The 25,727-nt window shown below is 35.6% G+C and overlaps 1 protein-coding gene across 7 annotated transcripts in view; it reads left to right on the top strand.

Annotated features, from left to right (window-relative positions):
* CADPS (calcium dependent secretion activator) overlaps positions 1 to 25,727 on the top strand; it is a 943,138-nt gene that overhangs the window by 186,157 nt on the left and 731,254 nt on the right. For all 7 annotated transcript variants that reach the window (XM_053720994.1, XM_053720992.1, XM_053720993.1 and 4 more), the window contains exons 2-3: positions 3,023 to 3,136; positions 19,609 to 19,941. In XM_053720994.1, coding sequence (XP_053576969.1) covers positions 3,023 to 3,136; positions 19,609 to 19,941 — 447 coding nt within the window. The remainder of the gene's footprint in view (positions 1 to 3,022; positions 3,137 to 19,608; positions 19,942 to 25,727) is intronic.

Below are 25,727 nucleotides of genomic sequence, written 5' to 3'. Positions count from 1 at the left end.
GTTATACATTAGCAAGAGCACTAGATGGCAGCAGTTTTATAATAATGTTATACATTAGCAAGAGCACTAGAGGGCAGCAGTTTTATAACAATGTTATACATTAGCAAGAGCACTAGATGGCAGCAGTTCTATAATAATGTTTTACATTAGCAAGAGCACTAGATGGCAGCAGTTTTATAATAATGTTATACATTAGCATGAGCACTAGATGGCAGCAGTTTTATAATGTTATACATTAGCAAGAGCACTAGAGGGCAGCAGTTTTATAATAATGTTATACATTAGCAAGATCACTAGATGGCAGCAGGTCTATAATAATGTTATACATTAGGAAGAGCACTAGAGGGCAGCAGTTCTATAATAATGTTATACATTAGCAAGAGCACTAGATGACAGCAGTTTTATAATAATGTTATACATTAGCAAGAGCACTAGATGGCAGCAGTTTTATAATAATGTTATACATAAGCAAGAGCACTAGATGGCAGCAGTTTTATAATAATGTTATACGTTAGCAAGAGCACTAGATGGCAGCAGTTTTATAATAATGTTATACATTAGCAAGAGCACTAGAGGGCAGCAGTTTTATAATAATGTTATACATTAGCAAGAGCACTAGATGGCAGCAGTTCTATAATAATGTTATACATTAGCAAGAGCACTAGATGGCAGCAGTTTTATAATAATGTTATACATTAGCAAGAGCACTAAATGGCAGCAGTTTTATAATAATGTTATACATTAGCAAAAGCACTAGATAGCTGCACTATTTTCTGCCATGTAGTGCTAAAGGCATGTGCACTCTACCTATCTAGATATCTCTTCAACAAAGAATAAAAACAGAATGAAACAAATTTGATATTATAACTAAATTGGAAACTCTATCTGAATCATGAAAGAAACGTTTTGGGTTTTTTATCCCTTTAATATTTTGTGTATATTGTATGCAATTTACACTGTGGGGCAGTTGGGACGCTGTGCGGATCATGTCGGACAGACAGTTGATAAATCGACCCCTATGTTTTTAATAGCAGTATAGACCTTTGATATGGAAACCATAGATGGGTGTGGTCAATATGCACATAACCTGCTTACTTACAGTATGCTATGCTGCAAAGTGTTCCGAACTAAAAATATGAGAATAATTCCTTCTTCCTTTGACTATAAAGTTTAGAAAACACACACAGACACAAAATCTAGTTTAATATATTGTAATAAAATATACATTTTTCTTCCACACATTTTATCATGATTTCTCACGTCAGGAATTTGATACAGTGCCACATGAGAGATTATTGTACACAATTAATGGACTGGGAATAGCTAAAAATGTTAGCTCATGGATAAATAAAGGGATAAAAGACAAGGAACAATGAGTAGTACCAAACGGATCATACTCAGATTGGACAAAGGTAATTAGTGGAGTCCCCCAGGGATCAGTACTGGGCCCTGTTCTTTTTAATATTTTTATTAATGACTTGGAGCAAAATAATATATAGCAAGATCTCTATTTTTGCAGATGATACAAAGTTGTATAAAGTCATTAGGTCAGGGCAGGAGGAAATTGCTTTGCAAGAGGATTTAGAAAAATTGGACGAATGGGCTTGTACTTTATATAAATATATTCAAGGCCAATATACAAAGAGGGCAGAAGCTCTGTTTATTCCAAGGAAATGGTTTGTGAAAAGAGGTCACAATTTAAGGCTGGAAGAAAGGAGATTTAATCTCCAGCAACATAAATATATTTTCACTGTAAGAGCAATTAAATTGTTGAACTCATTGCCTAAGGAGGTAGTAAATGTCAATACATTAAATGCATTTAAAATGGCTTAGACACATTTTTGGCTCGACACAGAATTCAGGGATTTGTGACATGGGTTACCCATTTAATGGGATTAATTTAAAGGGCCAGTAACACCACCAAATAATGTTATATAATTGTGCACACAGTGCAGAATTATATACCATCAGCCTTTTTCTAAAGCAGAGTATTGCAAAGATATTTACCTACGAAAATCTATTTTTCAGAACACCGCTCCTAGCTCTACTGGGGGGGGTCTGTTTTTTATCTAAGCGCCATTAAACTGGATGTAGCTCGCTCCCGCTACCATACCCGAGCGGGAGCGAGCTACATTCAGTTTAATGGCACGATCGAGCTGTGACTAGACACAGTGCCCGATGCGCTTATGTAAAAAACAGACCCGCTCAGTAGAGCCAGGAGCGGCGTTCTGAAAAATAGTTTTTCGTAGGTAAATATCTTTGCAATACTCTGCGTTAGAAACCTAGAAAAAAATACTGTGTGCAGAATTATTGGTGGGGTTACTGGCCCTTTAAGCTCAATTGTAAATCAGGTAGGATCTGTATAGGTTGAATATGATGGAATTCTCTCTTCTTTTAACCTTATCTACTACTTATTATATATAATAAAAGAATGGTATAGTTTAAATCTGCTGGGTTACTGAAAAATAAATATAATATGTGAGGGTTTTTCACTGGAAATAGGCTTAAATGTGAATAGCATCTTAAAAAAAAAATCAAAAACAGCTCAGCACAGGGGTGGAAAAGGCTCAGCAGTTAAGGGGCTAAAGATGCCTAATTTAGAGCTCAAATAATTCTTAAAATAATTGGCAGACAACAATATGCGAGAAAATCAGATTAAATAGACATCAACGGTAAAATGCCAGACTAACATGACTTTAGTATTACAAACAATAATGTCTTTTATATTTTACTGGGATGGTGTTTTGCTCCTCATTTCTAAGAATTTATATATTGGAAAAATGTGTTTATTTCCTAGATATTTTTAGAAAGCTGTCATATGCCACAATAACCTTTCTTGTTAAGTGTGAATAAGTGTTAATTTCCTTTAACTAAGCAGATCACATATCCTTTATATAATGCTAATTAATTACCTCTATTGATAACACCCATCTGTTACAGATCCTCCATATTATGCAATGTTTGAATATAATGAAAATATATCCTATACTAATGCTTCCTTTTTTTCTCAACTGTTTTGCAGATAAGTAAACAACAACTTCAAACAGTCAAAGATCGTTTCCAAGCATTTTTCAATGGAGAAACACAAATTGTCGCGGATGAGGCTTTCATGAACGCTGTGCAGAGCTATTACGAGGTTAATTTTTTTTGTTATACTTTCCTTCCCCATTGCTAATTGACATCAGTTATCCCTGTGCCACCCATAAACCAATAAAACCCCATATTTTGGAAATGTTAACAACTTGTATATGGAACTTAAACCCTTTATCAAAAATGGTTTCTTACTCTAACCATTGAAAGGGTACGTACAAAATATCTAACAGCGCTCAACCTACTTCCTTATGGCTCCTGGATATAGGGTATCTAGCTTACCCTAATAAGAACACAAAAAACAACAAATAATCTGAGAGCGCCAACTAGAGGCAAAGGAAGATTCTAACAAATAAATCAATGATTATCAGACATTTATTAAACATATACTTAATAGCATGGATCCATGTAACATATATACTCAAATATACTAAAAATACAATCATAAATAGTAATAACAAGCAAAAGAAAATAATTAAAAACAATAAAAGATATATTAAAACTATTAATATCACCAAATATGGGGATAAGCGAGATGTGAGTCACATAAAATGATCTCTGGAGGAAAAGAGTCCAATAAATAAGGTATATGATCTCCTTGGTATAAAATTATATATCGAGTGAAAAAGTCCAGTGAATAAATACAGTGAAAAAATCAAATGAAAAAATAAACTGATGATTCGTTGAAAAAAAATTTTTTTTTGAAAAAATTTTTTGTGAAAAAATCTTTTAAAAAAATTGTGTATGTGTGAAAAAAATTAAATAAAAAATAATAAAAATAAAAATAAAAACGGGGGATCCCCTAAGAAAGAGTGATTGTAATTAGTGTTAAAAAATGAATGTGTGTGAAGAAAAGGTGCTTAAAAATAATAAAATGATATATATAATTCTGGTGAAAGTCTCAGTGATTTAATGTTAATGAATAATCCTCCTTGTGAATGTATCCATATACGTGATGGTAATAAATTCTTTGGGTTGGATGACTTTGCTTTTCCTTTCAATATTAACTTTGGTAATCCCTGTAAATTAAAAAAAATAACATAGTGCAATAACGTTTCAAAGTGTAGGAAATAATGAAATAATGCTCACCAAATTGTCAACGCGTTTCGGCCTCTTTAACAGGCCTTTCTCAAGACTATCTAAGGGTGAGTGTTGGTGGCTCTATTTGTATGTATCATAAACCAATGAATTATCGTAATTTTGGCGCCAAAAAAAGGGTGGTTTTGGCGCCAAAAATGACCCGAAAGTTCTCTTAATATTATACTTCCGTTTTTGGAAATAGTATTTTTTCATACTTTATTGGTCAGCTTTTTTGCCCTTTATGTTAATAATTGGTGCTATGTATTAGTCAATTAATTAAAACAAGTAAGGGGTTCTGTCACGCTGATGACCAATTTGTTAATGATGTGTGTTACCGATCGCTCCGTATCTACATACGTGAGCGGCGGACCGGAAGTGACGTCATGTTTGTTTACTTCCGGTTTTATATACTTCCGGTTTCGGTATTTCCATTGCGGTTTTTGTAAATAGCGATACATATAATAGGGGCATTGTGTAGTACAAAATGTCAGAAGGTGACATATAAACGTATCTAATAAGTGTAACTGGATCTAATAAGTGTAACTTGACTGTATAAGATCTATATAAGGTGATTGTATATTGATAATATGATGGGTAATAATAGTTTAATAGGACTAAAAAATAAAAATATAAATATAAAAAATATATATAAATATATACATTAATAATCCTTTAAGAGCATATTAAGATACATTACAAGATAGCATAACATCACAATACAATAGATAAAAATCTTAAAGCACATTTTATAGCTCCTCTCAAGATGCCGTAAAATTAAGAATAAAATACAAATGCAAATAAAAAATGATAATAAAATTGACATCCATTTAAAATAAAGTATACTTTGGTCATAAAATGGAACATATTGATGATGGGATGGGCAAAAATGGTTAGAGCTGATAAAATACAATAATAAGACCGAATAAAAATAAAAATGAAATATATATATATATATATATATACACACTATGGATCCTTAAGTTGGTATTAGGATACATGTCAAAGATACAAAAACTACAAAAAACTACATAAAAAGAGATCTTAAAACGAGATCTTAAAACTCATTATATCATAAAATATCTGAGTGATAGTAACAGAGGGGCACATCTGAAATTGGACTTAAAATGGGACTTAAAATTGGATACGTGTACTGTACTCGAGAGGCTTGATGGTACCAATTTAAAAACAAACCCCAATAAGACAAGTGTATGATGAGTGTAGTAACGCTTGGCTAAAAAAGCTAGTATGAAGATACATGCAGACTAGCTAAGTGTCACCTAATGTCTAAGTTCAATGATTCTTGGTACTTAATAAATGTGAGAGGTCCTCTCTATTATTTAAACCTCTAGGGTAAAGACAATCAATATTAAAAATCCATTTGGATTCTACAGTCAGTAAGCGTCTCTCGTAGTCACCGCCCCTCCAGTTTGGTGTCACTTGTTGTATGCCTATATAGTTAAAATCTTTATGGCTTGCTCGATGGTAATTAGTAAAGTGTCTATAGAGGGCTGTCTCACTGATTTCGTGTTCAATCTTTAGTAAATGTTCTCTAATACGGTCTTTAAGATTTCTGGACGTTTGTCCTATGTATTGGAGTCCACAGCTGCACCATATCAAATAGACAACTCCTCTATCACTGCATCTTATAAGATCATTAATCTTATATCTGACTTTTGAGTTGAAAGAGGTGAATTCTTTAGTTTTAACACCTCTTTTGCAGGCTTTACAACTCAGACATGGGAAGAATCCTTTAATTTCTTTGCCAAATACATCCCTTGTTCTATTCGGTATTCTCTTAGGTATACTTGGGGATAGTCTGTTTTTAAGATTGTCAGTCTTCCTATATATGAAGACAGGTCGGGTTGTCAATTTATCCCCTATGATTTCATCATTCTTTAAAAGTGACCAGTGCTTCTCTATGATTTTCTCCACAATATGTCTATTTTCACTGTACTCTGTTATAAACGGAATAGTGAGTGGGTTATCATCGGAATAGTTGATTGTTTTTTTGGGTTTGTATACCAGGAGATCTTTCCGATCCTTCTTCCTGACCTCTTCCATAGTTTGGATTAGGGATTCTTCTTCATAACCTCTTTCTAAAAATTTTTCTTTAAGAGTGGCAGCTTGTTCTTCCCACTTACTGGGATTGGAGCAGTTTTTCTTCAGTCTTAGGAATTGACCTTTTGGTATATTCGTCTTCCATCTATTGAGGTGACAGCTTTCTCTGTGTATATAATTATTACAGTCCACTTTCTTAACCCTTTAAGGACACAGCTTTCAGTTTGCTCAATTGTTTTATGACGGAAAAATTCCGTCATATGTCCTTAAGAGGTTAAAGAAAGTGGACGTTTCCAGTTTACCTTCAGTGATATCGATTTTTAAATCCAAGAAGTTGATTGTTTTATTGCTCATCTCATGTGTGAATTTAAGATTGCGGGTGTTGTCATTCATGACTTTTAAGGTATGTTCCAAGTCTTCTCTAGACCCCTTCCATATCATAATAATATCGTCTATATACCTGTTATAGAGGACCAGGTCCGCGCAAGCTGAGCATGACTCCCAAAAAATTAGTTCCCAGTAGCCCATATACAAATTGGCATAGCTAGGCGCGAACCTGGTCCCCATAGCTGTACCACATATTTGTTTAAAAAAAGTCCCATTGTTGCTAAAATAATTGTGGGTCAGAATGAAACGTATCCCTCTGAGGATAAATTCTCTCTGTAGTTCAGGTAAATTAGGGTCTTTCTTTAAGAAAAAATCCACTGCCTCTATACCGCCTTCGTGTGGTATGCTGGTATAGAGGGACATAACGTCACATTTGACGAGTGTGTAATTCTCTCCCCATTGTATATTCTCCAATATATTGAGAATCTGGGTAGAGTCCCTCAGATATGACGGTAATTGTGTGACGTATTTCTGTAGTAATCTGTCTATATAATCGGACAGATTGCTAGACAGACCCCCTATCCCTGATATTATTGGCCGACCGGGAGGTTTGTCGAGGGATTTGTGGACTTTGGGGAGGTAAGGGATGCTTAATATTTATGTATTTGTACTCTTTCTCATTAAGAATCCCAATATTTTTAGCTTCCCCCAACATTTCTTCTAATTCTCTTTTGAAAGTTTCAACTGGATTTTTCCTTAATATTTCATATATCTGTCGGTCCGATAAGATCCTATTACACTCGTGATAATAATCCATCTTATTCAAGATCACGATGCCCCCGCCTTTATCCGCTGGTTTAATAACCACGTCATGGTTCTTTTCGAGGGTCTTTATAGTGTTTATTTGTTCCTTAGACAAGTTATGTTTATGTCTATTCAATTTCTTATGATTAATATCCCTGATTTCATTGCAGATCATGGTATCAAATGTGTCTATGGCATTACCCTTACTCGCTAATGGGTAAAAATTCGATCTAGGTCTTAGATCCGTGTGAAGGTAAGTATTTTTGTTGGTGGTTTGAGTATCTGAATAAACCTTTTCATGTCGAGTGGATTGTATTTCCAATGGAGTTTTCATAAAATGTCTTTTGAGAGTCAGTTTTCTGACTAATTCTTTGGCATTTATGAAGGTATTAAATTTGTTCAGACCCTTTGATGGGGCGAACGACAGTCCATAACTTAACACAGATGATTCCTTTTCTGTGAGTTCCTTTGAGCTTAAGTTAAAGATACCTGTAGTAGTAGCTTTGGCACTTGATGGGAAGGGGGATGGTTTCTCGTTTTTTAATCTTCTTCCTCCTCTCTTGCCTCTATGGGTCTTCTTTTGTCTGTTGGAGTTTGAAAATCCTCTGAGTTTGGGTTCTTTCTCTTCATAGATCCTCTTTCTAGTTCTTTGGGAGTTTTCTGAGGTATCCCTAATAAAGAATGCCCTGATGTTGATGCTTGGTATTCTTCATTCGTACCTACATCCGGTATTTTCTTATTGGGTTGTCTTTCTTCTTGTTTGGATTGGGGATTCATCCCACGTGAATTAGTCAGGAAACTGACTCTCAAAAGACATTTTATGAAAACTCCATTGGAAATACAATCCACTCGACATGAAAAGGTTTATTCAGATACTCAAACCACCAACGAAAATACTTACCTTCCCACGGATCTAAGATCTAGATCGAATTTTTACCCATTAGCGAGTAAGGGTAATGCCATAGACACATTTGATACCATGATCTGCAATGAAATCAGGGATATTAATCATAAGAAATTGAATAGACATAAACATAACTTGTCTAAGGAACAAATAAACACTATAAAGACCCTCGAAAAGAACCATGACGTGGTTATTAAACCAGCGGATAAAGGCGGGGGCATCGTGATCTTGAATAAGATGGATTATGATCACGAGTGTAATAGGATCTTATCGGACCGACAGACATATGAAATATTAAGGAAAAATCCAGTTGAAACTTTCAAAAGAGAATTAGAAGAAATGTTGGGGGAAGCTAAAAATATTGGGATTCTTAATGAGAAAGAGTACAAATACATAAATATTAAGCATCCCTTACCTCCCCAAAGTCCACAAATCCCTCGACAAACCCCCCGGTCGGCCAATAATATCAGGGATAGGGGGTCTGTCTAGCAATCTGTCCGAATATATAGACAGATTACTACAGAAATACGTCACACAATTACCGTCATATCTGAGGGACTCTACCCAGATTCTCAATATATTGGAGAATATACAATGGGGAGAGAATTACACACTCGTCACATGTGACGTTATGTCCCTCTATACCAGCATACCACACGAAGGCGGTATAGAGGCAGTGGATTTTTTCTTAAAGAAAGACCCTAATCTACCTGAACTACAGAGAGAATTTATCCTCAGAGGGATACGTTTCATTCTGACCCACAATTATTTTAGCAACAATGGGACTTTTTTTAAACAAATATGCGGTACAGCTATGGGGACCAGGTTCGCGTCTAGCTATGCCAATTTGTATATGGGCTACTGGGAACTAATTTTTTGGGAGTCATGTCCAGCTAGCGCGGACCTGGTCCTCTATAACAGGTATATAGACAATATTATTATGATATGGAAGGGGTCTAGAGAAGACTTGGAACATACCTTAAAAGTCATGAATGACAACACCCGCAATCTTAAATTCACACATGAGATGAGCAATAAAACAATCAACTTCTTGGATTTAAAAATCGATATCACTGAAGGTAAACTGGAGACGTCCACTTTCTTTAAGAAAGTGGACTGTAATAATTATATACACAGAGAAAGCTGTCACCTCAATAGATGGAAGACGAATATACCAAAAGGTCAATTCCTAAGACTGAAGAAAAACTGCTCCAATCCCAGTAAGTGGGAAGAACAAGCTGCCACTCTTAAAGAAATTTTTTTAGAAAGAGGTTATGAAGAAGAATCCCTAATCCAAACTATGGAAGAGGTCAGGAAGAAGGATCAGAAAGATCTCCTGGTATACAAACCCAAAAAAACAATCAACTATTCCGATGATAACCCACTCACTATTCCGTTTATAACAGAGTACAGTGAAAATAGACATATTGTGGAGAAAATCATAGAGAAGCACTGGTCACTTTTAAAGAATGATGAAATCATAGGGGATAAATTGACAACCCGACCTGTCTTCATATATAGGAAGACTGACAATCTTAAAAACAGACTATCCCCAAGTATACCTAAGAGAATACCGAATAGAACAAGGGATGTATTTGGCAAAGAAATTAAAGGATTCTTCCCATGTCTGAGTTGTAAAGCCTGCAAAAGAGGTGTTAAAACTAAAGAATTCACCTCTTTCAACTCAAAAGTCAGATATAAGATTAATGATCTTATAAGATGCAGTGATAGAGGAGTTGTCTATTTGATATGGTGCAGCTGTGGACTCCAATACATAGGACAAACGTACAGAAATCTTAAAGACCGTATTAGAGAACATTTACTAAAGATTGAACACGAAAGCACTGAGACAGCCCTCTATAGACACTTTACTAATTACCATAGAGCAAGCCATAAAGATTTTAACTATATAGGCATATAACTAGTGACACCAAACTGGAGGGGCGGTGACTACGAGAGACGCTTACTGACTGTAGAATCCAAATGGATTTTTAATATTGATTGTCTTTACCCTAGAGGTTTAAATAATAGAGAGGACCTCTCACATTTATTAAGTACCAAGAATCATTGAACTTAGACATTAGGTGACACTTAGCTAGTCTGCATGTATCTTCATACTAGCTTTTTTAGCCAAGCGTTACTACACTCATCATACACTTGTCTTATTGGGGTTTGTTTTTAAATTGGTACCATCAAGCCTCTCGAGTACAGTACACGTATCCAATTTTAAGTCCCATTTTAAGTCCAATTTCAGATGTGCCACTCTGTTACTATCACTCAGATATTTTATGATATAATGAGTTTTAAGATCTCGTTTTAAGATCTCTTTTTATGTAGTTTTTTTGTAGTTTTTGTATCTTTGCCATGTATCCTAATACCAACTTAAGGATCCATAGTGTGTATATATATATATTTCATTTTTATTTTTATTCGGTCTTATTTTTGTATTTTATCAGTTCTAACCATTTTTGCCCATCCCATCATCAATATGTTCCATTTTATGACCAAAGTATACTTTATTTTAAATGGATGTCAATTTTATTATCATTTTTTATTTGCATTTGTATTTTATTCTTAATTTTACTGCATCTTGAGAGGAACTATAAAATGTGCTTTAAGATTTTTATCTATTGTATTGTGATGTTATGCTATCTTGTAATGTATCTTAATATGCTCTTAAAGGATTATTAATGTATATATTTATATATATTTTTTATATTTATATTTTTATTTTTATTTTTTAGTCCTATTAAACTATTATTACCCATCATATTATCAATATACAATCACCTTATATAGATCTTATACAGTCAAGTTACACTTATTAGATCCAGTTACACTTATTAGATACGTTTATATGTCACCTTCTGACATTTTGTACTACACAATGCCCCTATTATATGTATCGCTATTTACAAAAACCGCAATGGAAATACAGAAAACAGAAGTATATAAAACCGGAAGTAAACAAACATGACGTCACTTCCGGTCTGCCGCTCACGTATGTAGATACGGAGCGATCGGTAACACACATCATTAACAAATTGGTCATCAGCGTGACAGAACCCCTTACTTGTTTTAATTAATTGACTAATACATAGCACCAATTATTAACATAAAGGGCAAAAAAGCTGACCAATAAAGTATGAAAAAATACTATTTCCAAAAACGAAAGTATAATATTAAGAGAACTTCCGGGTCATTTTTGGCGCCAAAACCACCCTTTTTTTTGGCGCCAAAATTACGATAATTCATTGGTTTATGATACATACAAATAGAGCCACCAACACTCACCCTTAGATAGTCTTGAGAAAGGCCTGTTAAAGAGGCCGAAACGCGTTGACAATTTTTTGAGCATTATTTCATTATTTCCTACACTTTGAAACGTTATTGCACTATGTTATTTTTTTAATTTACAGGGATTACCAAAGTTAATATTGAAAGGAAAAGCAAAGTCATTCAACCCAAAGAATTTATTACCATCACGTATATGGATACATTCACAAGGAGGATTATTCATTAACATTAAATCACTGAGACTTTCACCGGAATTATATATATAATTTTTTGATTTTTAAGCACCTTTTCTTCACACACATTCATTTTTTTACACTAATTACAATCACTCTTTTTTAGGGGATCCCCCGTTTTTATTTTTATTATTTTTTATTTAATTTTTTTCACACATACACATTTTTTTAAAAGATTTTTTCACAAAAATCTTTTTTCAAAGAATCATGAGTTTATTTTTTCATTTGATTTTTTCACTGGATTTCTTCACTGGACTTTTTCACTTGATATATAATTTTATACCAAGGAGATCATATAACTTATTTATTGGACTCTTTTTCTCCAGAGATCATTTTATGTGACTCACATCTCGCTTATCCCCGTAATTGGTGATATTAATAGTTTTAATATATCTTTTATTGTTTTTAATTATTTTCTTTTGCTTGTTATTACTATTTATGATTGTATTTTTATTATATTTGAGTATATATGTTACATGGATCCATGCTATTAAGTATATGTTTAATAAATGTCTGATAATCATTGATTTATTTGTTAGAATCTTCCTTTGCCTCTAGTTGGCGCTCTCAGATTATTTGTTGTTTTTTCTAACCATTGAAAGGGACGTGACATGCATATGTTGAATTACTTGAAAGTGTTGCAGCATATTTGTAAAATGCTGAGTAGAAAGTATCACCTGTCTAATCACATCCCATTGTAAAGAGACTTTAAGCATCCAATCAGGATGCTAGTCCCAGGACTTGCAAGGGAGAGTCTATTTGACATGTGCAGGTACAGCCACTTTATTTCCCTAGTCAGTTTAAAGGGACTCTAAACCCAAATTTTTTCTTTCATGATTCAGATAGACCATGCAATTTTAAGCAACTTTCTAATTTACTCCTATTATCAATTTTTATTAATCTTTTGCCATCTTTATTGAAAGAGCTGGAATGTGATGCATTTTTGGTTGAGAACCTGGGTTATGGTGGGCAAATGTCAGCCTCCAATAAGCAAGCACTATCCATGGTGCTGAACCTAATTTGGACTGGCTGCTAAGATTTACATTAATGATTTTAAAATTGTCTAAAGTTGTCCCTTTAAGGAAGTTTACTATAAAATCTCACAACACTTTGGTGAAATCCAATGAGATCAAAGTAAATCAAAGTGTGAACTAAGCATATATAAAGCTGATTGGCTGGTGGCTTTTTTTTTACTATTCAGATGACAGTAAAAAGAGTAGCTCTAGATCACAGCTTGCCAAATCCTGCCGGGCACACCTGCGCATCATCTCAAGAATTCAACCCTTCCAAGCACATGAAACTACAAAAATAGCCCATTCCCTCATTTTGTAACGCATCGACTACTGCAATTTACTTCTAAATGGCCTTCCCAAATACCGCCTCTCCCCCCTCCAATCTATTATGAATGCTTCAGCTAGACTTATACGATCTACATCAGCTGCTCCGCTCTGCCAATATCTACACTGACTACCCATACACTTTAGAATACAATTTAAAGTATTAACCCTAACCTATAAAGCACTCAACAGCCTCACTCCCAACTATTTTTCCTCTCTCATATCCAAATACTCTCCAACACGTCCTCTTTGATCAACCTCTGACCTATGTCTCTCCACTCCTATTATCTCTATGTCCCTCTCTCGTCTCCAAGATTTCTCTGCTCCTGTCCTCTTGAACTCCCTACCCTGCTCCATCAGATTGTCTAAAACCTTGTATAGCTTCAGACTCTTTTTTTTTTTAAACCGACCTATTCAGTGATGCTTACCATCTCTCCCCTGCTTTTCATATTAACCAAAATAAATCTTAAAGTTCCTTGACTCACTGCTGTTACTACAACCAATGTGACAAGCTACCCCAAACATTATGTCTCTGCACCCTCACCCTGTAGACTGTAAGCTCCTCAGAGCAGGACTCCTTTCCTCCTGTACTAGATCTGTATAGTCTGTTATGTTTTTATATGTTTTTGTAACTTATAACAAATCCTTGTCATTGCATACCCATATTTCTGTACCCAGCACTACGGACTTTTGAGGTGCTATGCAAAACGATAATAACAGAGCACCTTCTCTGATGAGCTGAATAAATGTTGAGGTAAAGGGGCATATTTATCAAGGTCTGGCGGACCTGATCCAACACTGCGGATCAGGTCCGCCAGACCTCGCTGAATATAGCGAGCAATACGCTCACCGTATTCAGCATTGCACCAGCAGCTCACAAGAGGTGCTGGTGCAACACCGCCCCCTGCAGACTCGCGGCTAATGGGTCGCCAGCAGGGGGGTGTCAATCAACCCGATCGTACTCGATCGGGTTGTATTGTGGCGGTGTCTGTCCGCCTGCTCAGAGCAGGCGGACAGGTTATGGAGCATCGGTCTTTGTTTCCGCTGCTTCATAACTGCTGTTTCTGGCGAGTCTGAAGATTGGTACAGTGCACTGTTCTCACGGACTTCTTGACAACAGCCCTATTTCAGTCTCCTGACTTGTCATGGCTGGCAAGGCAACCGGAGTGCTTCAGAATTCGTTCTTTGTTCTTTGTGACTTTTACTCGCCAGAACCTTTCCTTTTTTACAAGCTCAGGGTCTTTAGCGTGTGTTTGTCGGACCGACAAACACACGCTAAAGACCGAAAGGACCGACAAACACATGCTAAAGACCCTGAGCTTGTAAAAAAGAAAAGGTTCTGGCGAGTAAAAGTCACAAAGATCAAAGAACGAATTCTGAAGCACTCCGGTTGCCTTGCCAGCCACGACAAGTCAGGAGACTGAAATAGGGCTGTTGTCAAGAAGTCTGTGAGCACCTCTATTTTTTGGGAAACGAGAGCCACCACGCCGGTCACCTTGCCTGACAAAAGGTCCGGGAACACCATCTATCTTCTGAGAAATGGAAGCCACCAAACTCCAGTTGCCTTGCCAGCCACGTCAGGAGACAGTAATCAGGCTGTTGACAAGAGGTCCGGGAATATTCCACATCGGTAAAGGCCAACATACAGATCGGCAAAAGGCGGAACCACACAGAAATTTTAAACACCAAAAACATCGGTACAGTGCACTGTTCAACTAAGGATAAAGAGGAGAAAAGAGCCTAAAAAACCGTATGTAAAAATAAAATAAGCAATTGCTAAGATTTGACAGTCTGACCGTTAATTTGCCTTAATATCTGGCAACAGAGTTGTTACTGAAGTTGTTACAAAAGACAAAGATTGTATATATACGGCCAATAAGCCTGTTTTTAATTAAAAACACTTGGGATATACACATCTAAAAGACATTTCAAGTTAAAGACGAACTTTTAATATAACAATCATCATCTTTGTCTAAAACCTTTTAATGGAGATGGTTCATCTATATAAATGTGTTGGAAGATAACTATCCTTTTATATTGATAAGAATAGTACTGTTAATTTTATATCATATCTTGCTGAAATTGAAGGTATTGCTGTATAAATTGCAACCCGATAAGATTATACACAAAGATTATTTTACAAAACCCCAATTTTATAAAGTCACTTAGGAAGTGAATTTAGACACCGGTGTCTGTGAGAATTTTACTGTTTTTTAACCAATTGATGTGTTATATTTAACAATTTTAAGCAATGTCATTTATATTGATTTAATAAAAGAAAACATCTTTATTCATAAAAGCTTATAGTGGTATATATCAAAACAAAAAAATCACAACGTTTACATAGATATAAATCAAAACGAAACATATAAAGATCAGAGGGGTTATACATAAAAAATAGGAAATAAGAGATTTAAAACGACCAAAAAACTAGTCCATTTTTGATGTAAAGTTTTTTGCTAAGGAACTATAAAACAGGAATTGGCCCATTTTTGGCGCCACCTTAATTTATACATTTTTGGTTCAGAACCTGGGTTACGCTTGCTTTTTGGTAGCTGAATGTAGCCACCAATAAGCAAGCACTCTCCAGGATGCTGAATCTAAAATGGGCTGGCTCGTAAGCTTTACATTCCTGCTTTTAAAATAAAGATAGCAAGAGAACAACAAAAAATTAATAATAGGAGTAAATTAGAAAGTTACTTAAAATTGCATGCTCTATCTGAATCATGAAAGAAAAATAAAATGGGTTTAGTGTCCCTTTAAAGTGAAAGTCAATCCTAGCATTTTTGAAATGCTAGGATTGGTTATTGAAACAAATAAAGGGGATCACCGTTCTTAGCTGCTCAGGAAGCAGGGTCGGCTCCAGAACAAATAAAATGGGCATTTTTTTTCACGAGGGGGCACGCATTTACAAAGCATGTATGAGAGTCAAAATAAGAGCGGATCCACATATTCTGCAGGAAAGTGTAGCTACTGGCTGGTTTATCTCCCACTATTAACGTTTGGAGAATATGTGCTAAATCACTAGGTAAAAGAATGAAGTCTAAATCCTATGCAGTGCACTAAAACAGAGTCATTACACTTGAGACCCCCAGTGCAATAGCTCCTTAAAAACAATTCACCCCTTAATCACCATGATCCAAAACCCTTAAACTCATTCTCACAATTCAGCAGCTAACTCCGCCCCCAGTATGCAGCATTACTTAACAATTCATTATTTTATTTATTATTTTTAAAGCGTATGATCATATCAATATTTTTGAGGGGGCACAGCATTCCATTTGAGTGGGTATTGTCCCCCAATGCCCCCTCTTAGAGCCGACCCTGTCAGGAAGCCCACAGCAAAAAAAAAATTGCTAAGAGGTGACATTTTTAACTCTTAGCAAATAGCCGTGCGGTAAATCTGGCTCCCAAGGGCGCCAAGCTGGATTTACCGCACGGCTATTGGCTAAGAGGTGAAAACGTCACCTCTCTAGCAGCACAGCGATCTGCCGTGGGCTTCCTTACCAGCTCAGAGCAGCGATCTTGTGAAACAAATAAAGGAGCTGTCTACATGAAGTATCTTATACTTCGTGAATGAAAGTTCCCTTTATTTGTTTCAATAGTCATTCCTAGCATTTCAAAAATGCTAGTTTTGACTTTCACTTTAAGTTAGAGCAACTGATCCAGTAGAACGAAGAAAAGTTCAAACAAAATTGTCTGCATAAATAAAACAGTAAGTGCATAAAAAGGTTATGTACATTGCAAAAAACAATGTTCACAGCAGCTAGAAGGAATGTACTTTGTATGGTTTTAGGTAGACAGTTTCATGCTGTTTTAAGTGTAGCAAAAGCTGCCTTTGTATATCTTACCGCTCACTGTGTGATCTTGGCGTGCAGCATTTCACCCTGGAGATCTTTAATGTATTTCATAACAATATAAGACTGCAGGGCAACTGCAATCGATCAGATAATTAAGTCAATGCTGGTAGATAGGAATGTCACTGTGATGAAAAAAAACCCCATCTCGCTGGCAAATTGAAATAAGGACGATGAAGACAAAATAAATGACATTCTGTTGGATCCCTGAAACCTTCTGTCAGTATTTTTTTTACTTTGAGAAAATTTGAAAAAGTGTTGCATTGTATTTTCTTTTTAGTATGCAAGTTCTGGACTAGATTCCTTTGTTCAAAAACATTATAAGCAAAATATGGATTTATAGAGATACTAAAGTTAAAATTAAAGGGACAGTCTACTCCAGAATTTTTATTGTTTTAAAAGATAGATAATACCTTTATTACCCATTCCCCAGTTTTGCATAACCAACACAGTTATATTAATATACTTTTTACCTCTGTAATTACCTTGGATCTAAGTCTCTGCAGACTGCCCCCTTAGGCCACTATTTATTAAAGGTCTTGCGGACCTGATCCGACACTGCGGATCAAGTCCGCAAGACCTCGCTAAATGCGGAGAGCAATATGCTCTCCGCATTTAACATTGCACCAGCAACTCACAAGAGCTGCTGGTGCAACGCCGCCCCCTGCTGACTCGCGGCCAATCGGCCACCAGCAGGGAGCTGTCAATCAACCCAATCGTACTCAATCGGGTTGAATTGCGGCAATGTCTGTCTGCCTGCTCAGAGCAGGCGGACAGGGTTATGGAGCAGCGGTCTTTGTGACCGCTGCTTCATAACTGGTGTTTCTGGCGAGTCTGCAGGCTCGCCAGAAACACGGGGCCTCAAGCTCCATTCGGAGCTTGATAGATAGGCCCCTTATTTTAGTTCTTTTAACAGACTTGCATTTTAGCCAATTAATGTTGACTTCTAGATAACTCTACGTGTGTGAGCACAATGTTATCTCTAGCTGTGAAAAACGGTCATAATGCCCTGAGATAAGAGGTGGCCTTCAAGGGCTTATAATTAGCAATGCGACTACCTAGATTTAGCTTTTAACAAAGGATACAGAGAGTACAAAGAAAATTTGATGATAAAAGTAAATTAGAAAGTTGTTTAAAATCGCAAGCCCTATCTGAATCATGAAAGTTTAATCTTGACTAGACTGTACCTTTAAACTGTCTTGATTCGGATAGAGCACACAATTTTAACCCCTTCATGACTAGCGACCTACTACTGGTCTTTAAATTTAGGTTGGGGTTTCAATAGTGCGGCTAATGTAATAAATAACTTACACAGCACTATTAAAATAAATATGTGAACTCTCTATTTAGGATCAAACAAATGTTAAAGGGACACTCAGGTTAAATAAAATTTTCATGATTCAGATACAGCATGTAATTTTAAACAACTTTCCAGTTTACTTCCATTAAAAAAAATGTGCACAGTCTTTTATATTTACAATTTTTGAGTCACCAGATCCTACTGAGCATGTGCAAGAATTCACAGACTATACGTATATGCATTTGTGATTGGCTGATTGCTATCACATGGTACAAGGGGAGTGGAAATATACATAACTTTAAAATTTGTTATAAATAAATCTACTACTCATTTGAAGTTCAGACTAAGTGCTATTGCATTGTCTTGTTATCTTGCATTTGTTGATTATGCAAATCTAATGTGTTGACTGGTCCTGGTATATGTTGTTAAACATACCACTTTTTACCACTCTTTACCAAACAAGTCATGCACAAGCTTTTTTTTTTATTTGTGGATATGATTTATTAAATTGTGCATACAAATGTGCTATTTTATTTATAACATTATGAGCACATTTCAGTACACAGATTAAATGACATAGAGGTCTGATACTGCCTAGAATAGTCTGCAGAATAGATGAGCACTGTTCCATACAGCATGACCCCTTGCCACAAATAACAGGTTCATCCTACTCCTTTTCCATAAAGCATAACCACTTGCAGAGTAACTGTCACTTTCATGCAACATGCACACATTGTAGTACTTTGTGTGTTTGATTTGTGAAAGAGTGGGTACATGTTATTTTTTGGGAAGCCCTTTTAATTAAAGGGACACTCAAGTAAAAATTAAACGTTCATGATTCAGATAGCGCGGGCAATTTTAAACAACTTTACAATTTACTTTCATTAACAAAACATGCACATTTTGAGTCACCAGCTTCTACTGAGCATGTGCAAGAATTCACAGAATATACCTATATGCATTTGTGATTGGTTGACATAACTTTGAAATTTGTCAGAAAAAAAAATCTACTGCTATTGCATTGTCTTGTTATCATGCATATGTTGATTATAAAAATCTACTGTATTTACTAGTCCTTTACCAGATAAGAAAATATCCGCACAAGTAAAGAAATCGTGTGCGTAATTTAGCAAAATGTGGGCACAATTTACTAAATTCTGCGCACAATTAAAAACAAAAACTTTGCACGCCCATTCAGAGATCCCATAGCTTTCAAAATAGCTTTTGTATACTTTTTATATTTGTTATAGGTCTATTTCTTTAAACTGAAATTAGATGTCTGCTATAAATAATACTAACAATGCAATAATTCTTATATTAGGTTTTCCTGAAAAGTGACCGCGTGGCAAGAATGGTGCAGAGCGGAGGGTGTTCCGCTAATGACTCCCGTGAAGTGTTCAAAAAACACATAGAAAAACGAGTGAGAAGCCTTCCCGAGATAGACGGCCTCAGCAAGGAGACAGTTTTGAGTTCGTGGATGGCTAAATTTGATGCTATTTATCGTGGAGAGGAAGATCCTCGTAAACAGCAGGCGAGGATGACAGCAAGTGCCGCCTCGGAACTCATTCTAAGCAAAGAACAACTATATGAAATGTTCCAGCAGATCTTGGGAATTAAGAAATTTGAACACCAGCTTCTGTACAATGCCTGCCAGGTAGGAACTCATATATGATTCATGGTTTCTCTAGTCCTATGGGTCAGTTTAATCTTTTATGCCAAAAGAGTACGCTCACAGTGCATCCATCAGTCTTCTAGTGAATATGCTTTGCCTTTACGGATAGTAAATTAATTTGGACACAAAACAGATTAGCCATGTTATTTGGTAATATTTCAGTTTTAAATTGAAGGGACAGTAAACAGCTTGAGCTTTATGCTGTTATGCGTAATAAAACAACTTTGCAGTATATTTTCATTATTTATATTGTCCCTTTTCATGTAATTTAGCTCTGAATTTTTCTAATTCTAAAAGCTGGAAATGCATCCTGCTGACTATACAAGGCTAACCCTGGTACATACATGTCCCTAATTGGCTTTAGCTTATAACAACTGCAAAACAAACCACTGTATACAAACTTAATGACCATGGATTTTTTAATCAGCTGTAGACTCAAGCACTGATTGGCTTCTCCAAATAATTTAAGTGATGGGTGAGGTTTGAAAGCAAATAAGTTTTTAATATTTTTTAAAAATGTTTAGACTTGGCTGATATGTTGTTCTATAGCAAGCAGTGGTCAAGTCCTACAAATAAAAGTGTGGGAACTCACCAAGACATCCATCCTCCCTCACAATTAATATACGGCTAGATTACGAGTTTTGCGGTAAGGTGAAAAAGCAGCGTTAACAGGTCCTAACGCTGCTTTTTCACGCCCGCTGGTATTACGAGTCTTGCAGGTTTAGGGGCACCGCACACTTTTTTGGCCTTACTGCAAACCAACTTACGTAAATTTTGTAAAGGCTTTTTTTTCTATGGGACTTCCATAGCACCGGTATTATGAGTTTGTCCTGGGAGGCCAAAAAGTGAGCGGTACAGCCTATCCTGTCAAGATTTCTAAAGCATTTTAAAGTAAGTAGTTATGAGTTTTAGAATCCAAACGTACTTCCGGGGATCACAGGAGAAGGGTAGCACAAAGCAGCAAATCAAAGGATATCCAAAAGAAGGAAAAAAGGATCACCAGCCGCAGAATATAAAAGGTATAGCCTTTATTTGGGGTACTCAGTAAAAACAAGTAAAGAGCCGAAACTCCATTAGCAAGAGGTCAGGGTCACAGCAAGAAAGACCGCAGACATGTTTTGCGTGGTTCTCCTCACTTGATCACTGCTGTCTGTATGCTGTGTGTCTGGCCTCTATTTAAAGGGGCATCAATCAGTTAAAAACAAAAAGTTAACCCTAACCAGCTTACATAGATTATTTATGGTTCACATAGTTGTATTTGGGAATCAAAATAGACCCTTATCCTTAATGAATTTTTCCCCTTTAAATAGAGGCCAGACACACAGCATATAGACAGCAGGGATCAAGCATGGAGAACCCCGCAAAACATGTCTGCGGTCTTTCTTGCTGTGACCCTGACCTCTTGCTAATGGAGTTTCGGCTCTGCATGTAAAATTTTATCATGACAACTATTACAAATGACATTTGGAGATATAATTTCTACAATCTTACAACAAATGCACTTAGCTTTGGTAGAACCGATGTCAGGCAGCAAAGTTCCAACAGATACTTCTGAGGCAGGATCAGATTGAGACATCTTGCAGTATGTAAAAGAAAAAACAACATATAAAGCAAAATTATCAATTTCCTTATATGACAGTTTCAGGAATGGGAAAAAATGCAAATACCATAGCCCTCTGACATAGAGAAAGGCAAGAGACAAACAGCAATGGGGTATAAAATTAATGAAAAATTTGGCACCCAGTATGACGCACAACGTAAGAGAAAAATTTTTGGCGCCAACAATATCCGGAAATGATACACTTGCGTCACTAACGACGCAATCGTGTGTAAGGCTTCCGCATCAACTACGACGCCGGAAATGACGAACTTGCGTCAACGGACGTACTTTTCGAGCCAAAAACATTCTCGCACCAAGAATGACGCAATAAAGTCTAGCATTTGGCGCACCCACGGGCCTAATGCTGCCCGCAATTTGTAAAGTAGTCAATTTGAAAAAAGACTAAACCCCAGGTAAGAAAAAAATATTTCTTATATGTTTATTTCCCAAATATGAAACTGACAGTCTGCACAAGGAAATACATGAACCTGACTCATGGCAAATATAAGTCCAATACATATATTTAGAACTTTATATAAATGCATAAAGTGCCAGACCATAGCTGGGGTGTCTTAAGTAGTAAAAAACATACTTACCAAAAAAGACACCCATCCACATATAGCAGATAGCCAAACCAGTACTGAAACAGTTATCAGTAGAGGTAATGGTATATGAGAATATATTGTCGATCTGAAAAGGGAGGTAGGAGATGAATCTCTACAACCGATAACAGAGAACCTATGAAATAGACCCCCGTTAGGAAAATCATTGCATTCAATAGGTGATACTCTCTTCACATCCCTCTGACATTCGCTGTACTCTGAGAGGAATCGGGCTTCAACAAAAGCTGAGAAGCGCATGTCAACGTAGAAATCTTAGCACAAACTTACTTCACCACCTCCATAGGAGGCAAAGTTTGTACAACTGAATTGTGGGTGTGGTGAGGGGTGTATTTATAGGCATTTTGAGGTTTGGGAAACTTTGCCTCTCCTGGTAGGATTGTATATCCCATACGTCCCTAGCTCATGGAATCTTGCCAATTACATGAAAGAAAATAGTATTATGTAAACATATTTTATTTTCAAAACAGGGTTTGCCACTTTATAAAATGTTAAATATTAGTAATCCTCAAAATAAATCAATGCAAAATCAGATGTTGTATAAAATTTAATTATCAATGATGTGCAACTAATCTGTACAAAAAAGAAGTTTGAAGTATTTGTTACTGATACAATGCTTGAGGTATGAGATTTTATTAACATATTCCCTAGGTGTCTGTAGGAGTATTGGTAATATGCCATTTCCTTCTGAGTGGATTTTCAGAAAGCAAACTTTTTAGACAGTAAAATAAATGGTTTTCTAAAACCCTTATTTTATCATAAACTCACTATGTATTGGGTGTTTGTTCCCTATGAAAGAGACATTAAACTTAATATTACAACTATACATACATTATATTAGAACTACCGCTTAGGAACTACAAATAAAGAAAAACCCAGGTATATATCATTAAACATGGTTTTTCTTACAGTTGCTTCAAGAATAAACAGGAATTTAGTTTGAGTAACATATACATTTGATTAAAGGGATAATCTTTAGATAGAGCATGCAATTTTAAACAACTTTCTAATTTACTCCTATTATCAAATTTTCTTCGTTCTCTTGCTATCTTTATTTGAAAAAGGAGGAATGTAAAGTTTAGGAGTCGACCCATTTTTGGTTTAGCACCCTTGATAGTGATTGTTTATTGGTGGCTACATTTACATTTCTGCTTTTCAAATAAAGATAGCAAGAGAACGAAGAAGAAAAATGATAATATGAGTAAATTAGAAAGTTGCTTAAAATGGCATTCTCTATCTGAATCATTAAAGAAAACATTTGGGTTTAGTGTCCCTTTAAGGAAAATAAAACAATATTGCAGTATACAAATATTTATTTGCTGCAAAATACCTTGGAAAATTAAGCATTTTTTAGTGCTTCCAGAAAACGTAGAGTGCCTCTGCTGGGTTTAAATTCACAGCATGCAATGTGCATGTTGTATTCATCAATATATTATCACATACGTTAATACATCTAACAACGAGGCAGTGAAATTGGTTCTATTTTGGAATAATCAATATATCGATTTTTCACGGTGTCACTTTCTATTAATTTAATAGGAATTGTTTCTGTGTATTTTAAAAAAACGAAAAAAAACTCAGTTCATCTGAGATACTTATCTAGGGGAATTGAAAACTGGTTTAAATTACTGTCATTTTTTTTTTATTGAGTTGAAAAATATATTTACGTAGTAATATTAGAATCTATACAAATCTAATTGAGATGTCAAATTACCAATGTTACAAAATGTATATCTAATCTAATGCATGACAAAGACTTTGTAATGAAAAAAAAACTTGTAATTTAAAAATGAGGTGCTGTTGTAAATATCCTGCTAAAAATGTTGGAACTTTGCTGCCTGACATCGGTTCTACCAAAGCTAAGTGCATTTGTTGTAAGATTGTAGAAATTATATCTCCAAATGTCATTTGTAATAGTTGTCATGATAAACTTTACATGCAGAGCCGAAACTCCATTAGCAAGAGGTCAGGGTCACAGCAAGAAAGACCGCAGACATGTTTTGCGGGGTTCTCCATGCTTGATCACTGCTGTCTATATGCTGTGTGTCTGGCCTCTATTTAAAGGGGACAAATTCATTAAAAATTAATTTGTAATAGTTGTCATGATAAACTTTTATATGCAGATAATGTATCCATCAGTAATAGTACATTGCCAGTTTCAGTTCCTTCAAATTCTAATGTACATGATATACCTATGAATTTTAAAGAATTTGTTACTGATTCTATTCAGAAGGCTTTGTCTGCATTTCCGCCTTCTAATAAACGTAAAAGGTCTTTTAAAACTTCTCATAAAGTTAATGAAATTTCAAATGACCGACAACATAATGATTTATCCTCCTCTGATGAGGATCTATCTGATTTAGAAGATCCCTCCTCAGATATTGACACTTACAAATCTACTTATTTGTTTAAAATAGAGTATATTCGTTCTTTGTTAAAAGAAGTATTAATTACTTTGGATATTGAGGAAGCTAGTCCTCTTGACATTAAGACCAGCAAATGTTTAAATGCTGTTTTTAAACCTCCTGTGGTTACTCCAGAGGTCTTTCCTATTCCTGATGCTATTTCTGATATGATTTCTAAGGAATGGAATAAGCCAGGTACTCCTTTTATTCCTTCTTCAAGGTTTAAAAAATTGTATCCTTTACCAGCAATTTCTATAGAGTTTTGGGAAAAGATCCCCAAAGTTGATGGGACTATTTCTACTCTTGCTAAACGTACCACTATTCCTATGGAAGATAGTACTTCTTTTAAAGATCCTTTAGATAGGAAACTTGAATCCTATCTAAGGAAAGCCTATTTATATTCAGTTCATCTTCTCAGGCCTGCAATTTTTTTTGCTGATGTTGCGGCTGCATCAACTTTTTGGTTGGAGAATCTAGAGCAACAAGAATTGGATTCTGACATATCTAGCATTGTTCGCTTACTGCAACATGCTAATCATTTTATTTGTGATGCCATTTTTGATATTATCAAAATTGATGTTAGATCCATGTCTTTAACTATTTTAGCTAGAAGAGCTTTATGGCTTAAATCTTGGAATGCTGATATGACATCTAAATCTAGATTATTATCGCTTTCTTTCCAAGGTAATAATTTATTTGGTTCTCAGTTGGATTCTATTATTTCAACTGTTACTGGAGGAAAGGGTTTTTTTCTGCCTCAGGATAAAAAAACCTAAGGGTAAATCTAAGGCTTCTAACCGTTTTCGTTCCTTTCGTCAAAATAAGGAACAAAAATCTAATCCTTCCCTCAAGGAATCCATTTCCAATTGGAAGCTTTCCTCAAATTGGAATAAATCCAAGCCTTTTAAAAAAAAACAAAGTCAGCCCCTAAGTCCGCATGAAGGTGCGGCCCTCATTCCAGCTCAGCTGATAGGGGGCAGATTAAGGTTGTTCAAGGATTTTTGAGAAATTCTGTCCAAAATCAATGGATTCAGAGCATTGTCTCTCAAGGGTATTGAATAGGATTCAGAGTAAGACCTCCTGTGAGAAGATTTTTTCTCTCACGTATTCCAGCAAATCCAGTAAAAGCTCAGGCTTTCCTGA

Source organism: Bombina bombina, chromosome 7 (assembly GCF_027579735.1).
Source record: "Bombina bombina isolate aBomBom1 chromosome 7, aBomBom1.pri, whole genome shotgun sequence".
Classification (NCBI taxonomy): Eukaryota; Metazoa; Chordata; class Amphibia; order Anura; family Bombinatoridae; genus Bombina; species Bombina bombina.
Note: the sequence above shows the minus strand (reverse complement) of the source record. Positions and strands in the feature narration are given on the sequence as shown.